General features: G+C 44.2%; 2 protein-coding genes across 4 annotated transcripts in view; one reads left to right on the forward strand and one right to left on the reverse strand.

Annotated features, from left to right (window-relative positions):
• The window catches only part of VSIG1 (V-set and immunoglobulin domain containing 1), a 90982-nt gene extending 79564 nt beyond the window's left edge, over nucleotides 1–11418 (forward strand). For both annotated transcript variants that reach the window (XM_034649852.1, XM_011229129.3), the window contains exons 3-7: nucleotides 359–557; nucleotides 5406–5561; nucleotides 5953–6072; nucleotides 9454–9601; nucleotides 10051–11418. In XM_034649852.1, the coding sequence (XP_034505743.1) occupies nucleotides 359–557; nucleotides 5406–5561; nucleotides 5953–6072; nucleotides 9454–9601; nucleotides 10051–10378 (951 nt within the window). In that variant the 3' untranslated portion in view covers nucleotides 10379–11418. The remainder of the gene's footprint in view (nucleotides 1–358; nucleotides 558–5405; nucleotides 5562–5952; nucleotides 6073–9453; nucleotides 9602–10050) is intronic.
• A 6188-nt stretch (nucleotides 11419–17606) lies between these two features.
• The window catches only part of PSMD10 (proteasome 26S subunit, non-ATPase 10), a 6998-nt gene continuing 6066 nt past the window's right edge, over nucleotides 17607–18538 (reverse strand). Inside the window, exon 5 of one of the 2 annotated variants that reach the window (XM_034650013.1) lies at nucleotides 17607–18537. In XM_034650013.1, the coding sequence (XP_034505904.1) occupies nucleotides 18384–18537 (154 nt within the window). In that variant the 3' untranslated portion in view covers nucleotides 17607–18383. The remainder of the gene's footprint in view (nucleotide 18538) is intronic. The other variant, XM_034650014.1, reaches the window with a different exon arrangement.

Genomic DNA, 18538 nt, shown 5'->3' on the forward strand with positions numbered 1-18538 from the left:
AGTGAGTTTCCTCCAGGTGGGCTCCTCAGGTGAGCATTTTGATGTAGCTGAACTTAGCCCTTGAGCCGCTCAGCTCCAGCTGTTTACCATCTGTGAGATCAGCACGCATCCCTGCTCTGACGGCATCACAGAAGTGCTGTGCGCCCACGTGAGGGGGTGGTTGTGCACAGCTGTGAGAAAGCTAAAGCTCCCCACTGAGACCCCCCTCTTGCCATGGGATCTGTTCCGTGTGGGAGGGGGTAGGTGGGAATGTTGCCTCTTGCCAACAAAGGTAACGTCGGATGGAGGGTCCTTCTGGGTAGCTTATCTTCGCCCCGGACACTCTCCGGTTCTCATTTCTGCCATTTTTCTGTCCTAGATTTACTATTCTGAAGGTGGACAAGCTGTAGCCATCGGGCAATTTAAAGATCGAATTGTAGGGTCCAACGATCCAGATAACGCATCTATCACCATTTCGCATATGCAACCAGCAGATAGTGGTGTCTACGTCTGCGATGTTAACAACCCCCCTGACTTTGTTGGAAAAAATCAAGGCATCCTCCAAGTCAATGTGTTAGGTATGGGCAATTTTTTCTGTTTTTTTTCTCTTCTTGGAACAACTTAGGGCCCTCAATGAGCCAAGGCAGTGAATTATGGTGCTAATTAAGTCCCAGGGGGTGAATATCCTCCCTGCTCCTTTTCTTGTTGGGGAAATAGAGACACACCACCAACCCAACCCTTAGAGTAACACTGAGAAATCACTCACAAAACATGTTGAAACAATTGCCAAACCAAAAGTGCTGCCAAACCGACAGACAGCAGAAGATGACCCAAACCTCCTGGGATCCGCGTCTCTGAAGGGAGGAACGAGGGCAGATGGGACGATGCACCATCCCCACTAAATGATCACTAGCAACTCCTTCGGAGGGAACCTCTGATGAGAGCCAGTCCTAGCTGGGGGAGACAATTGTCCATTTATTTTCTCTCCTAAGCCAGCTACAATTCCCACCATGAACTCATTCTTTTGAGTAAAGGCAGGAGGGTCGCTTTTAAAAACGATAGCATTATCAGGAAAAAAGGACCACAGGTTAAGCCGCGGAGGAGAATTTATACACAGATATTCATTACGTGACATTCAGCAAGTCATATCTGCTTTTCAAATGCACTTGGAGTGGTTCATTTATACAGTATTTACTGAGTGCTTCCTATTTTGTGCCAGGAGCCATGAAGTTTATAATGATGGAGGCATGGTTTCTGCTCTTGGAGAATTCACAGTTTTGGGGGATGTCTAGCACTCCTTCCAATCTCTGAGAGGACAATGGGAGTTTTGCTCCTGTCTGGAGGCCTAGCAAGGTCTTATCTGCAGGCCTTTGGAAGTATCGAAGAGAGAGAGGAAAGGGCTGTCAACCCTCCCCGATTAATCAGTTGAGCTAAGGGCTCTCCCATTTCTAAGTAATTCCAAATGGAGCTGATCTAGTCCTTGTTCCTTTCAAGCTGTGTACATCCATCACAGGAAAGGAGGAACTAGATCAAACCAGGAACTTGATAATTGGGTGGCTTGGAAAAGCAGCAACTGGTAAAAGGTGCACACCTAGGAGAACCGTCCAGAGTTGTCCGAGCTTGCCCCCCAGGTGAGGCCCCAGATGAAGTTTGCTACTGCATCTACCCACCTGGAAAGGAGGGAAAGGTAATCAGGAGCTGAGTTTTAAGAGTAGGGTAGCTCAATCCTGCCTTTATTTTGCTGAGCCCAATGCTAGGCATTGGGGTACAGGGGGAAGACAGGAGAATTACAAGCCCTTTCCTGGGAGAGTTGATGTTCGGAAGATGAGTCAATTACCTGGGAACTAAACAGCACAGCACAGACGCTAGGAGTCCAAAGGCTTAGGTTCTAGCTCGTACTTTGCTACTCAGTGGCCTCAGGCACCTCAGTCCACCTTTTTCTGGCCATTTTGAGGTGGAATTGTAAACCCCGTCTTCATGGGTTTGTTATGAGGATCAAACGATAGACGGAGAGTCCACATTCAAAGCACTTGAGGGATTAGTCCTCTCTTGGTTTCCTGCTACTCCCGGGCTCTGGGTTGTCCTGACCAGAAACAACCTAAATAAGCCAAGCCTCTTTATCTCTGAGCTTCCAAAAAGCTCAGAGATAAAGTTAGACAGGAAGGTTAATATTCTTAAATTTAAAGCTCGGAGAATCCTGTCAACTTCTATAAGAAATTGAAGGTCATTTCCTCTTTGAGTTGCTTTCCCATGAGTCTTTGGGTCACTTGTTCCGCAACGACTGTCACGACTTTTCCTTAAGCATCCAGGATCCAGAACGGCAGAAGAGTCTGTAGATTATCTTGTTTGGGAACTCACACGAATTCTATTTTTATTAATTCTATTTTTATTAATTGGGGTAAGAACCAAGACCTTCTACAAATATTTGCTTTCTGGAAATCTTGAGACTGGTAATTTTCTCTAAAAATCACAGAGGCTGTTGGCAGTTCTGAAGTTCCATGGCCTATGAGTGCCTATCCTGCTTGTCCTGACTGAGGGGTGGGGCATGGAGGGGTGCAGGGGGGTAAGGGAGGCCAACTGTGGGGAGACGTGTTGATATTTCCTTAGCGACCATGCCATGCATTTCCCAGAGACATGCCATGATGCAGTGATGGATGGAGATCCCACGCATTCACTCCTTCATGCATAAATTCATTCAACAAACCCTGAACACACGTGTGGTTCCTGTGCTACGTAACAGAGACAGAAAGATGTAAAAGATAGGGTTTCAGCCCTCCAAAAGTTTTGAGAATAGGAGCTGAGGTGGCAGGGCACGATTTAGGTGAAGGAAACAGCAATGAGCAAAGGCTTAGGTGGTTTGGACGACCGTTCATTTGAGAGGCTTCCATTAGGTATGACAGCCTTGGAAAAATGCATCTCTGAAAAATAACCAGGTAGAGTTTGAATAATTATTTTGTATGCATTTGGAATGAGCATCATATTCCTTCTGCGATTTGGCACCTAAAAAGAAAATGATGAATTTAGAGAAGGCTTGGGGACGCAATGAAGCATTTTAATTGATTTTCTGAGGTGAGCCTCTCCCTCCCAGTCTCATTCTGCTGAAAGCAATAATGCTAAATGGGAGATCAATGGCTTTGCCAGTAAAACATCCAAGTTCTACTGGGGACGTTAGCTGGATGAAACGTCAATTCAATCCTGATTCAGTAGTTCTAGAAAATATATAGGTTTGGGATGTGGTTCAAAGTGATACGCTAAGTGTTTTGTTAATAAAAAATAAAGGAAGGAAACTGTGTTCAGAAAAAAAATTTAATTTTCTGTTCAAAATTCTGTAAAGGCCGTCAAGTCATCATGGTTTGAAATAGACAGTATCTCATGTGATGGTTGCAATGGACTTCTGGTTAAATAGCCCAGCTTAGGGTAAGCAAATCAAATGAGATGTCCGCACCTGAGAAAATCAATGGTAAGGAAAAGAGAATAAAGAGCTAAAGGGAAAAATACTTATTTTTAAAAAAGATTTTATTTATTTATGTGTCAGAGAGCGAGCACAAGCAGGGGGAGTGGCAGGCAGAGGGAGAAGCAGGCCCCCCGCTAAGCAGAGAGCCCAATACGGGGCTTGATCTTAGGACCCCAGGATCATGACCTGAGCCAAAGGCAGACACTTAACCGACTGAGCCACCCAGGCATTCTGAAAAATACTTATTTTCATTTAAAGCCACCTGTTTAGAAGACAGGGATGGTGAAGGGTTTCAAAGGGTTACAGCCATCTCCGTCTCCTTGATCCTGTGTACAGCGGGCTAGAGTCTAAGACTGGAAGATCGACTTCAGTAGAAAACTATAAGATGTGGTAGGAGAAATTAGTCCTGCCCATGGACAACAGCAATTCCACGTGCAAGGCACTTATAGACATCTAAATTCAATATGTTTGGATTAGTCAGAAGTCAGATGGTCTCTGGTTCACATTTACACACATGGGTCAGCTGAGGGTTGGTGAGGTTAGGTTACTTGCCTAAACACCTCTAGAGGAAAGTTGCAGAGAGGAGTCTGCCTGGACCCAGCACTGTGCTCCTGACTGCCGCCTCCAAGGTAAGAGCATTTACGGTACAACTAACCTAAGCTAGAGGACCTGGGGGTCTTCGGAGGGTTTTATACCTATGTTAAGATAAGCAAGGATGAGTCGGTAAGTACTGAAATTCAGATTATTATCTATATGTAACACACAGCTTAGAACAAGCCGTGAGCAGTAAGATGAATGAGGAAATTCAGATCCTCGGTTTCCCACAGGAGCCCTCCATGGAGATGTTTCATGAACAGCTAAGATTCAGTATGTCCCCAGATGACAGTATCATCGCCCCTTTCTCCTCCTCCCTCCATCCCGGAAAATCTGCCCCTCCCTGGTTTATCTCGGGATGGCATGTACCCAGTCCCAATCAGAAACCTGGGAGCCATCCCCGCCTGCGCCCTCTTCCTCATGCCCCCTATTCGTTGGGCCACCAAGTGCCATCGAGTCTACTTCCTTGAGACCTCTGGACTCTGCCTCCTCCTCTCCCTTGCTTCAGGCACCCCCAGCGTGCGTGCAAACTGTCTAAAGTAGTAAAAATGACCACCATTCTTCCCCTACTTAAATTCCTTCTGTGGTCCTCCTGCTCTCTGTATCAAATACATGAAATACAAAGCCTTCCAAGCTGTAGCCCCTGCTGCTCTCTGGCCTTATCTGCTGCTACTCCCTTCACCCCACGTCAGACGTTACTTGGGCATTTCCGGTGCCTAGTCCAGTCCCGGGCACACCAAAAGGCACACAAGTCAATGCTTGTGGGGTGAAAGATGAATAAAGATTTCAGCTTTGTGTAGCACACCCCCTTCAAAATGGGCTTCCCCGACCGATGAAGAATGCAGGCCAATTCAGACCCTCCAATAATTTTGGGTCACCCACCCCCAGAGAAATAAATGTCCAAACATGACTCCTAAAGGAAAGGAAAAATATAGCATTGATAAAACAAAGATTGTAAAAAGAATAAGAAAGAACTTAATCTCAAAGTATCTAAGGGTTCTATTTTCCTTTAAACCTGGGCTCCAAAAGTATAAACTGTGACTGTAGTCATTTAGTGTTTCCTTACATTTGGCTGTTTTAATAAAGGCATATTTTAAGACACAATGCGGAAATTCATGGTCATGAATCTGGGGAGGGAGGCAGACGGCAGAGATGCTGCTAGAATCCTAATGGCCTGGTGCCTGGCAGATCCTTGAACCTGAAGTACTCTACTCCCACCTGGCGGTACAATCGGAAAACGGTTACACGAAGTTCTTAAAGCTTTCAAAACTGAGCGCCCAGCAGGGTAGTGCACAAAATGACAGTAGGAAGTGGCCGCAGATTGTGACAGGTTGCAGCTCCCCCTGCAGCATTTTTACTCTGTGTCATTGCCTTACAGTCAAGCCTTCTAAGCCCTTTTGCAGCATCCAAGGAGTACCAGAGACTGGCCATCCGATATCTCTTTCTTGCCTCTCTGTGCTTGGGACACCTTCCCCTCTGTACTACTGGTATAAGCTCCAAGGTGGAAACATCATCCCAGTGAAGGAAAACTTCAGTAAGTCCAGCCCTCCGCAGTCCCTGGCAAGGCCTGGTGTGTGTGGTTGGCTGACGGCATGCGTGTGGGGCTGGTTGCTCCTCTTTAGAGCTCAGTCTTCTGGGGGGGGGGCAGATCTCCCAGCAAGAAGACTGTGGTCTGGTCTTTTCCCCGACCTCTGGAAGTTAAGCCTGTTTCTGGGTCACTCAGAGGCAGCGGGTATGGAGGGAAGAGGCATGGTCCCAGGTGGGCTACCTTTGGAAGAGTTCAGAGGGGTCTAGTGGGACGCTGGACAGCTCAAGAAAGGGGGGCCAATGTGAGGGAGTGGGTGGGCATGGAGTGATTGGGCTACAGTGACATGATCTGTACCCCCCATAAGAGATTTCAACAGTCTATTTCCTGTTTTTGACAGACCCAGCCACTGGGACTTTGGTTATTGGAAATCTGACCAGTTTTGAACAAGGTTATTACCAGTGCACGGCTAGCAACAACCTTGGCAACAGTTCCTGCGAAATTGATCTAACTTCTTCCCGTGAGTTGATCATCCAACTTTAACGCACTTTCTCCTTAAGTCAAGTATCCTGGGCCTGCCAACCAAGTGAATTAATTAGGATCCCTGCTTAGTCCTTCCTGCCTCTCTGGCGATTTTGGTGGTTTATTTATAGGTTGATACGCTGAATTATTACCATCCTAATATCTAATGTTTACACAGTACTTAATATGTGCCATACGCTGCCTTAAAGCATTTACAAATATTTTGTTTAACCCTCACAAAATTTCTAAAAGTAGATATCACTATTTAATAAATAAAATAACAGCCCCACTGATAATACCAGGCTGGATTTTCTTTGTGATGCTTTTGGTGAATCCAGGGGAAACCGGCAATCTGTGTCGAACACGGAGCTCGCAGACTTTCCAGTGTTTCAGTAATTCATTAAGATCTGCCTCCAATAATAGTAGTAATAATCACACTTGTACCTACAGTCACAGTGGCTAATATTTGTGGAGCACAAATTAGGTGCCAGGCACGTGGCCAGGTGCTGTGAGCATTACCTCAGTCAATTGTCTAACCACCCTGTCTAGGAGGCACAATATATTGTTAGCCTCATTTTAACTGAAAAGGAAACTGAAACTCAAAGAGGTAAGTGACTTCAAGGTCATCCAGTTAGTGACTGGCAGAGCCAGGATGCCTTTATTTTTATTTTTTCTAAAGATTTTATTTATTTGTCAGAGAGAGGGAGGGAGAGAGCACAAGCAGGGGGAGCGGCAGGCAGAGGGAGAAGCAGGTTCCCCACTGAGCAAAGAGCCCAATGCCGGGCTCGATCCCAGGGCCCTGGGATCATGGCCTTAGCCCAAGGCAGATGCTTCACCCACTGAGCCACCCAGGCGTCCAGCCAGGATGCTTTAAACCACAACCTTCCAGTTCAAAGGTGCTTAATTACTAAGCATAGACTTGAGGGCCTGGAGTTGTCAAACAGGGCCAGTTGGGGGCAAGCTCTCACAAGGGATATCTTGCCACACCTTTCATTTTTTTTAAAGATTTTGTTTATTCAAGAGAGAGAGCATGATGGGGAAGAGGAAGGGGAAGGGACAGGGGCGGAGGAAGCAGCAGACTGCTTGCTGAGCAGGGAGCCTGCCGTGGGGCTGGATCCCAGGACCCCGGGATCATGACCTGAGCTGAAGGCAGACGCTCAACCGACTGAGCCACCGAGAACGCCCCTTGCCACACCTTTGAATGATCACTTAGTAACACTTAGGATCACGTCATCTATTCATTATTCCTAACTCACTTTGAATCTGTGACTCATACACACCGTATCCAGGTGGCCAGTTCCCTTGGACCATTGCTCTCCTATGAAGCTAAGCTTTCTTCCTTTCGCTTGTCCTGTAATCAAACATTTTCCAATTCTGGGTTGCTTCTTCAATCACCTAATTTCTATTCGAAGGTGAAGAGACATCTTTCGGGTCTTTGTGGTCTCATTCTCTGCCTCGTCCCTCGGTCATTTCTGCTGTGTATCTCTGTATCTTCCCCAATCCCATTTTGCCTTTCCAGAAGTAGTCACGCTGTACCTGTAGAGACTCAAGAGTTGTGCTTGAGTCTTGCTTCCCCTCAAATGCTCTTTTTAAATGACATTGGCATTTGGTAGCCTGCTGGCCCGCCTGCCTGTCTCCCTCCTCCAAACCTTAACTGGATATCTACTCTATGCCAGGAACGCTCATAGGTGATGCAGATGCAGAGATTAATTAGATCTATGTCTTACTTAGCTGGAGGAACAAACAGTAAAATGTGTTAAGTGCTAGAATAGCCATCTGTACAGGGTCTCCAGGACACTAAAGGAGAAACACTTAATCATGCTTATAGAACCAGGGCCAGCTGTATCGAGAAAGTGCTATTTGAGCTGGATCTTGAGAGAACTTGTAAAGCCTGTTTCTTTATCTATAAAATAGGGATGAAGGTGAAAGGCAGCTGATGGACGATGACACTACAGCAGCAGGCTTAGAAGGGCAAGCAGTCCATGCTGGGGGAGGAGGATGGAGGGTTCCAGAAGGGATGTCTCCAAGGGAAAAAAATCATAAGAAACCGATAGATTATCTGATGGGTTTAAATCTACGGAAAGGAGTTTTAACAGTTTTGGTGGAGATTTGGGGGGTTAGTAGTAATACGTTTTTAAAAAATCACCAAATGAGGCAATTTTTAACCTCAAAGACAAATTTTAAATGTACAGGAATCATAATAGGGGGGCGACTGGGTGGCTCAGTCGGTTAAGCGTCTGACTCTTGATCTTGGCTCAGGTCTCGATGTCAGGGCTGTGAGTTCAAGCCCCGAGCTGGGTAAAAACCAAGAATCATAGGATGTACTATATGTTCTGCAACTGCGAATGATACTTACGTAGTCATAATCCTGTGACCTTTGATGTCACCACAACTTGTGCTCTGCCTACATCCGGAGAATCGGGAGTGGGGTAGAGTAAGAAGGCAATCCCCACCGTTCCAGGGTAGGAAGTCATCAAAAAATGACAAACATTGGAAAATTCAAACAGGCACAATAGAAACATGGGGGCAAATAGCAGATGATTAGAGAAAAAGAGTTAAGAGTGGTTGCCTGTAGTGAATGAGACACAGAGACGGGGAGGAGCGAGGACGGGGACTGCTGCTTCTTTGCTAGAAGTCTAGTAGAACAGTGTGACTTTCCAAGTCATGCACATGGATCCCTTTAATCCTAAGAAGTTGAAAAAATGACCAGGCAACTCAACTAGCCTCTCATCTCAAAATATAAGACGTTAAGCCTTGTTCGAAGGGAGGTGGCTGGGGACGGGCCCACTGGAACTCAGGCAAGGTCTCCCAGGGACAGTGGAAGGGTGTTCAGCTGGATCATCGCCCATTAGTTGAGTTTTTCCATACACTGATCGAATAAACCAGATGCCTGTTTATGGGAATGGGCATATCCTTTTCCAGTGGCCAGAATGCACGAGGCTCCTTGGCGAGCATGGCATTCGTGGGAGAGGTTTTTAGGGACCGACTTCACCTGTGCTCCAGTAAGCCTGGTGAAATGCCCCTGCCTCTAACAGAGGTCCTTTCTCCCGTTACCAGATTGTAGCTCCATGGTGTTTCTTTCATTGATCAAGCAGATGCCCACTGAAGGCTCACTTCCCTCAGCCCCGTTTTGAAAGTGAGCCCCGTGTCCGCCTCCCTCAAGTTGGCATATGTCTTCTTTATGTGTTATCAGTGTGCATGGCTGAGCTCCACAGTTGAGCCAGGGCGAGTCCAACTGGCAGAGTTCTAGGGGTTTCCAGCCTATACAAGTCATTTTCCGCACCCTGTGAGGGCTCCAGATATTCCAAACTGGTCACAAATGCACACGTGAGGCAGACAGTATGTTCCACTTTACCAACCAGCTGCTTGTTTCTTCCAGATCCGGAAGTTGGCATCATCGTTGGGGCGCTGGTGGGTACCCTAGTGGGTGCTGCCATTATCATCTCTGTTGTGTGCTTCGCAAGGAGCAAGGCAAAGGCAAAGGGGAAGGAAAGGAAGAGAAATTCAAAAACCAGCACAGAACTCGAGTAAGATCTTACTTTGTTGTCTTTACTTGCACGCTGACGTCTGTCGGGCGTAGCTCTCTCGGCCAGCTCTTCCTCAGCGCCCTCTTTAGACTGACATAACAGAGGTGTCTTTCTGCTCCCCCTCGCTGCTTCTCTGAAAGAAGGGTGGCAGCAGCTATCCGTTCCTGACAACTGTGTGCCAGACTCTGCTCTATGCTTTATGTCTATCAACTCGTTTAACCACCTTTGGGATACTAGTTTTTCTCTCTTGGACTCTCATTCTTTCGTCGAGACCTAACCTCTCTGTTTGGGAGAGAAGACGAACGGGTGTTCTGGCGGGGAGTCAGAATATCAGACATCACAGAGGTCCTGAGCATATTGGAACCTGTGGTCGCTGAAGCTACGGAGCCTAGGGCTCCGCATGAAATGCTGAACCCTAACTCGTTCTTCCCTGGGCCTTCTTCCTGCAGACCAATGACAAAGATAAAGCAAAGCACAGAGCTCGAGGCAATGCCCGCAGAACACGTTATCCAACTAGAAGCGACTCTGCCGCCTTCTGGCCATGAGAATGACCCCGAGACCCTCCTGGGGCCAGATCACGAGCCCACCCCTGAGCCTGAGCTTAAGCCTGTCCGGGAGCCTGCCCCACAGCCTGCCCCGGGGCCAGAGGCTGACCCCGTGCCTGAGGTTGAGATAGAGCTGGAGCCAGAGCCGGAGCCCGAGGCGGAGTCAGAGCCCGAGCCCGGGATTGTTATGGAGCCCTTGTGCGACCCGGAAAAGGGAGTGAAAAAGCCATAGGCTGGTACCCTGAGTGCGGTGTTCATCAGTGAGGGACCCATCACTGGCGTTTGGAGTTCAGTTGCCCTAACCAGTCTCCCAGCACGTCCCTGTCTTCTGACCCACCCTCTTCTGACAAGGTGCTCCTACCATCAGTATAAAAATAAACAGGTCAAGATGAATGCATGGGTTCCTGCGTTACTTACACTTTTACTAACATGTAAGTGTAACTAATGACAAAGCAAGTGATTTCTACTTCGGTTGACAGCGTTTTGCAGCAACATCTACACTGTACTTCGGAAAATCTTATTTCTCTATTTTCAGCTGCTCTGTTACATTCTGCATGCACACATGACAAGGTGGCATTAATTGGATTCAATATGATTCTTAGGATCAGTTGTCAGGCCTTCCCTAATTCATTTTCACATTGGCCATGAAGACGAGAATTGGCCAGCATTCTCTCAGAGACTGGGGGAAAATAAATCCTCAAAAATTCCAGAGGAGAATATGTAAAGGGTACATATTAAAACAAGGTCTTAAAATCAGTGCTTCATTTATCATATTAGATTTCCCAAGGAACTGCCCTGCTATACAAGATCTTGAGCATAGCAAAATTTTTAAATAAACTAATTTTTCAATGCAAGATAATGTACACGCAAACAATTCCAAGTAACATTTTCCTTCGGTGACTACAACATGTTGGTATCATGTGGGTAATGTACAATTTGGCTTTTAATGAGACATTAAGTTACCACCACGTCTGATGCTGTCTACTTTAGAAGGGCCAGAATAGGAAACTGTTCTAAATGAACACTTAAGATCTATTTTAGATAATCTGAACTAATTATTTAATCTGTTTCACTGTTGGGATATTCCACATTAATAGATACCATTCTTGTACAAATGCTAAATATTAACTAACATGCTAAAATGTTTCTTCCATCGATCATATTTTCCCCACATTCCACCTTGAAGATTTTTATAGGTAGACTTTTTCATTTGTGTAATCAGATTTTAAATCTTATTTTGAGGCTCAATAAATAATACTCAATAAAATCGTATTTGAATGATCCTAAGGTAAATCTTTTTTTAAAATTTTTTTATAATAATATTTTTTATTATGTTATGTTAGTCACCATATAGTACATCCCTGGTTTTTGATGTAAAGTTCGATGATTCATTAGTTGCGTATAACACCCAGTGCACCATGCAGTACGTGCCCTCCTTACTACCCATCACCGGCCTATCCCATTCCCACACCCCCCTCCCCTCTGAAGCCCTCAGTTTGTTTCTCGGAGTCCATAGTCTCACATGCTTCATTCCCCCTTCTGATTACCCCCCCTTTCTTTATCCCTTTCTTCTCCTTAAGGTAAATCTTTTATTAACATTATTTTGACATCTACTTCACATACAATAAAGCACACCCATTTCAAGTGTACCATTTGATGAGTTTTGACAGACATACATGCCCATGAAACCACCACAATTTAAACAGAGCATTTCCATCAATCCAAAGCGTTTCCTATGCCTGTTTGTGCAATCCCACCTTCACCCTGGCCCTAGGGACCAGTGATTTGCTTTCCATCATTAGAGATTAGCTTTGCCCTTTTCTTGACCTTTGTATAAATGCAGTCATACAGTCTGTAATTGTTTTGTCTGACTTCTTTCCAAGGTGAATCCTTTTTAAATGAATTAGATCCCGATTTTCATGTAGGGGATTTTCTTAAGCTGAGAAGCCCTTTATATAGAGAACAAACCTACACGCTAATTGAGGTAGAGCCTTCATCAGTTTTAAGGTAGATTGAACTTAACATTTACGCTTGGCTGGAGCCATCGAGAGAAATAACAAGCTTTTACTCAGGTATTTTCTTTGATGTGTCAATTTTCGGCCAATTGTAGGGATTTTTTGAAGCATCTGTAATTCCATTCCCATGAAATATATTATTATGATACATTGAGTGTGATGGGTCCAGTAAGCAAAATGATGGTTTTAAGAATGATCTAATATTTAAAGATTAAAAACTAAACACCAGCAGTGTAAAAATCTCAATTACCAGAACACCAAAGTAGCTGGAATTCACTTTCCTCTTCCACTTTTACACTAGAGGCAAATCAGAAGAAAAGAGACTAATCTAGAACAGTCAATAGCTGTACCCCCAAGTTTCTGATGGATCAGTGCTGAGCAGGAAGGAAGTCACTCCTGGTGATCTTACAGAACCCTGTCCTTATTAGCATTGTTCTGGTCAAAATACTGGTGAATAGTTGGATTTAGTGGTTTTCAACTTTTGAGGTCATGGATCACCTTGAAAATCTGTCGAAAACTCTGGACCCCTCTCCATTAGAACGCTTATATACACAAAATGTCATGTACAGTTTTAGGTAAATTACAGACTCCCTGAATCCAAGATTAAGAACTAGTGACCTAGATAAAAACACAGAAGGGACACTTAACAAATGTGTGGATGCCTTCCTCCTGGGGAGAACAATTACTATGTTGGATGACTCAAAACAATCTCAAGAGCCTGGAAGCTGAGCTGAAATCAAGCAGGAATGGAGGGGAAAGTCCAGACTTAAAAATACAGAGTACATGTTGCCCATGCAGAAACCTCAGCTGGGCGAGACTGGGAAGGTGAGGTTACTCTGAAGTGGTATCTTTGGATCTCTCCTTTCAGTGCCCTTCCTGGCCATCTGGCGCCTTAGTTTCCAAACACCCAGGATTCTCATGCACCTACCAGCTCAGTGACCCACTCAGCTCTGCATCCCTCAGGCAGAATTCATTGCTCAGGACCTACCTCTACCCTTGGCACTTTATTTTTTACAGATTTTATTTATTTAAGAGAGAGAGAGAGAACACACTGAGTGGGGGGGGGCAGAGGGAGAGAATCTTCAAGCAGACTTCCCGCTGAGCGCAGAGCCCGTTGTGGGGCTCGATCTCAGGACTCTGAGCTCATGACCTGAGCCAAAATAAAGAGCTGGACACTCAACTGACTGGGCCCCATTTTAAAAAGCAGCTGTTCTGTGACCTGTTCTTGTCTAGTGGCCATGATCTTTTATCATCCGGTGATGATTTTTGGATTGATAATGAGCTAGCTCTCTTTTGAGTATTTACCTTTTGAAAGGGGACTCTGGAACACAGGGGATTCCTTAATCCAGAGTCTAAATGGTGGAATTTCAAGCACTGGAATAATCCGGAGGGGAGCTATTTCTGGAAAAAGGAACCTTCTTGCATCAAACCATATGGGTTATCATCTACTCTACCTATTTGTATGGCCACTCGGGCTGAGTGCAAGTTTCATCTCGGTCTCCTCAGTCTTCTATTAGCATATCCATAATACACCATGTATTTGTTTGTGATAAATCCTGAGACCCTGTAAAATACGAAATCCTAACAAAATTTTCACTAAAGTTTACTTGGGCAGGAAAACGGGCTCATGTTAAAGAGCTTTCCAACAAGCAAAGGTGGATCAGAAAATAAGTAATGGAATGGGTCATTACCCACACATTCTGATTACACTTCAAATTATTTCAGCATAATTCTCATTCAGAGAGGGTACTACCAGATTTATTTTGCCGTAGAGAGTTAAAATTTAAGTGGGTGGTCCCCAAAGCAGCCTTGAGTTTCTTTTTTTTAAAAAAACTTAACACTGTTTATTCACTTTTATTGAAAAGATAACATTTTAAATTTTTCTGGAAAAAAAGAGGGAAAAAAACCTAGAATGCCATCTTCTTAAGTCAACCACTACCTTCATTTTAGCATAGTTACTTTCAGTCCTCAATTACGTACAAACTTAATTTCTGGCGATATAATCAAAATGCATATTCAATTTCAAACATAAGCTCTAGAACAAATCGAAACAGAGATAAATAAATGAAAGTTTTCAAAAGCAAGCTTGCTTTCTTGCTTGCTCTCTTCTTTCCTCTTTCTTTTTATATATATATTATAATAATTTTTTATTATATTATGTTAGTCACCATACAGTACATCCCTGGTTTCTGATGTAAAGTTCGATGATTTATTAGTTGCGAATAACACCCAGTGCACCATGCAATACGTGCCCTCCTTACTACCCATCACCGGCCTATCCCATTCCCCCACCCCCCTCCCCTCTGAAGCCTTGGGTTTCTTAACCATTCACTTCTTGCTATGCCAAAAGATTTCCAGGAACTTGCCTCATCTCTTTGTTTCTGCACTTAGCAACTAGGATATGCTAAAATCAACAGAACAGCTTTTTGGCTCTGTAGGTCCTTATTCTCCTCAAATTCATCTGTTTATTCAGTCATCCACCGGCTATTTTAATGGACTGAAGGCCTACTAGGAACCAGGTACTGTGGCAGGTGCTACGATGATGAGCAGAATCAGAGCTAGCTCTTGTCCCCGAGAAGTCTACAGCCTTGCTAAACGGGACAAGTTCTTGCCTGTTATCAACAGTAGTGTGCTGACAGCAGGCAAGAAAGGCTGGAATTTGTACTGCACGGGGGAGGGCCTCCAAATTACCGGGGTCTATGAGGAAAAGGGACTAAAACATAGTGATTCTTGACCAGTAGCTAAGAAGTCATGTACACTGATATCTCTGATGGCCTTCAGAGTACCAGGTGACCTCTCCCTCCAAAACACACTGGGAAGTTAATACTTGCAGCTCTTACCCTGGACCTTTGTGTAACTTGGGCTTGATGTGCTTTCACTAAGAAAAGCTAGGAGAGCTACGAGGGAGCTTTGAGAGAATAGGACTCGACGTTTTTCAACTGCAGCATACCCGAGGGTCATAACACACACAGTGGCCCACGCCTGGCTATGATGGGGTGGAGGGGGGAGATAGTAAGAGAGTTACCTTCTTAGTTGGGGAGACAGGAAGGGGTAAACATGGTTTAAAATTTGGATCATTCCTACGTATTCCCACCCAATGCCTGGAAGAGACTCCCTGAGTGACAGAGAAAATAACCTGCCTGAGATTATACCAAATCGACTAGATCTCAGTGTAATGCTCTTTCAACTGCAACAAATTAATTTCAACGAAACCAACCCAAAGTTGTAGTAATAAAAGATTGTTTTACAATGTCTATGGGCTGGAAACAGGTTAGAGGGTCTCATGAAAGATTCAATCCCGTCAATGGTCAATAATCTTGTCTTTGAAGCTTTGGTTTCCACAAGAAAAAACAAAACAAAGACTTAGGGGATGTTAAAGAAGGTTCCAGGAAACCAAAAACAAACCACCAAAGTAAAGAAAAGCAGGCAGGGAAGGCGGAAGGCGTGGGGTGTGGGGGAGGGGGAAGGTGCTACAACTCTCAGGTTATTATCAAAATGCCACAGTGCTTTGCATTTGGACCAGTTTTTGACTAGGGGCAGACAGAAAACGGACCAGGATCCAGGAAAGCTAGATTCCTCTGGCTCTGGGTGTTTTTCCAACTGTAAGATGGAGATGATTTTTTTTCCTTCTTAAAGGCTTCAGTGGAGAATGGCTTATAAACATTTATAAATGATATAGTGTGGTAGAACTATACTGTTGTATAACCACATCCTCCTGATAATTGGTTCAATATTCTTTTTTCTCTTGACCAGAGAGATCCTTAACCTTTTGGGGAGTCACAGATCCCTCTGAGAGTCTGGTGAAAGCTACAGAACCCTTTTCCCAGAAAAATGTGCATACAATTTTCTGCAATTTCAGGCAGTCAGAACTGTGAAGCTGGAGCCCTACAACCCAAAGTCAAGAGCCCCCACACGGTATCACACCTGCCCACAGACTGACCTGGGGGCTTGACAGTGTAATACATTATGGAAACAGAAAGCAGCAGACACAACCCTGTCGGGACTTCACTGTAGTTGATGCAGTTAAGAAATGGGGAAATCAAAACACACGGGTCAAAGAGTTAAACTGCTAAGTCAAAGATTATGAAGTAAAACGCTGATTTACCCTGAGTATCACAGAAACTCAAACTGTGGATTCCCTCCAACAGATACTTACACTTTTTTTTCCCACTGTTCCTATTAACCTGCATCTTTCAGCTTATATTCAGTTAAGCTTTACAACTGAGATTCTCATCTTTCTTGAGTTCATTTGGAAGCAACTGTAAAACCTGCTGACCTTGAATCAGCTTCATCTCTACTGGGTTTCCTATATGAACAGATAACAATCTCATTAGTATCCAGGGCCATCAATATCCTTATCATATATAGTTTATATTTATAAAATGCCAATAGCCTACAAATTAACTGAGGCTTGGTTCCATCTGTTTCTTTTTTTTTTTTAAAGATTTTATTTATTTATTTATTTATTTGACAGAGAGAGAGACAGCCAGCGAGAGAGGGAACACAAGCAGGGGGAGTGGGAGAGGAAGAAGCAGGCTCCCAGCGGAGGAGCCTGACGTGGGGCTCGATCCCAGGACTCTGGGATCATGCCCTGAGCCGAAGGCAGACGCTTAACGACTGAGCCACCCAGGCACCCCCCATCTGTTTCTTATTAAAGAACTAAGACCAGTTTTCTTTCACACCCACAAAGCCGATTATCTCAGACACTAAAGTCAGTGTTTGTGAGAGTAAATGCCTTCAGACCTAACAGGCCCGATGAGATTAGATACGACTTTACTCTCTGTTCACTGCTAAAAACCACTGGAAAGAAATTATTTCCCCTCTCATCGATTCTATCCCTGGCATTCAATGGACAAACATTTCGTTGCATAAGAAGATGCTTCCCTATCGAACTTTGCATCGGAATCCGGGGATGTACTGTATGGTGACTAACATAATATAATAATAATAATAAAAAAAAGAAGATGCTTCCCTGATTACTACTTGTGAAGATCAGCACTCCAAATATTTATGTAAAGGCTTTATATTACCAACCACACCGCTCGTGTTTGCAGAACTCCTCTCAGCTGCTGGCCATGAAGTCTCTGACCCACAACTAACGCAAGTTTGTGGGCTCACCAGGATCACTTATTTCAAGCAATATTTGCAGCATGAGATTCAAATTAAAAAAAATAATTTGTGGAGTCACTTGGAGTTCAATCATTAGATTTTATGACCAGCAATCATTTACGTTGTTTCCCTAAATTGAGATCAAGGTTACACTTATTTTCTTTTGCTCCACATTTAATTAGCAATTCAGAAGATTACTATTTCTAAAGATTTCAGCTGCAGCTCAAGCTTCGCTAATTTTATTGACTTCAGAGCTAGCAAAAACTAAGAAATGTCTTTATGAAGGACTTTAAGGCTTACAGAGGGTGTCTCACTGATTTGAAAGAGAAACTGGGAGATTCTCTCAACATTTTATTTTTTGTTTCCGAAATACAAATCAAAATGCATTTTTGTTACATATCACATTAACGAGTTTGACATTTCTTCCCTACAGGATGACTTAATATAGGTACTTTAAAACTTCTGTTTTAAAAACAATACATTTTATTTTGGAGGGAAAGAGCTCATTAAAAAGACACACGGGTACACAGGCTCTTACTTTTCATTATTTTAGTGTTTAGGAATTTCGGACTTGGATAGCATGCCCTCCAATTGAAAATTTGGTCCTTTAAAATATATACGTATTCCTCCCATAACAAATATAAAATTGAAGTGTATTGTTAAGAAAACAGAAATTTTTGGTATAGGCTTCTGAGTGAGCTTGAGAGACAAGTTAGGATGCGTTTCAACTGGACGGTGGAACATTCGCGAACCTACTTAGAAACACGTGACAGAACAAACGGCCCGGTGTTATCAGGGTTGTTCTGCCTCAGAGGGCAGGGTGCTACAGACTCGCCACAGCCACAGAACCAACTAACCCAAAATTAACCCAGATTCGGTACGGAATAATATACAACAAGAGCAGAACGGTCTCAACAGTTATTCAACGCCTGGCAAGTGAGTTGTATGCTTAGAACAAAGACCTCGGCAGGAACAATATTCAACACGTTTATAAGACTTTGAAGACGAAAACACTTCATCGCTCATGGGCTATGGCTTGTGCACAAGGACGTGAGTTTCCAGGACACTGGGGACAGCCACAAAACACACACAGGAAGAAGACATCCAAGCTGCTTAACCTTCCACCATTCTCTTGAGTATTAAACCCAGACCACCTTTGGCCACCTGCAGGGGTGTCTTTTCTTCTTTATTCTCGATGTAAATACTTGCTCCTTGGGACACCAGCAGTTTTGCTTCTTCCACTCTCTCCTCGTCACACGCTAAGTGTC

This window comes from Ailuropoda melanoleuca, chromosome X (assembly GCF_002007445.2).
Source record: "Ailuropoda melanoleuca isolate Jingjing chromosome X, ASM200744v2, whole genome shotgun sequence".
Classification (NCBI taxonomy): Eukaryota; Metazoa; Chordata; class Mammalia; order Carnivora; family Ursidae; genus Ailuropoda; species Ailuropoda melanoleuca.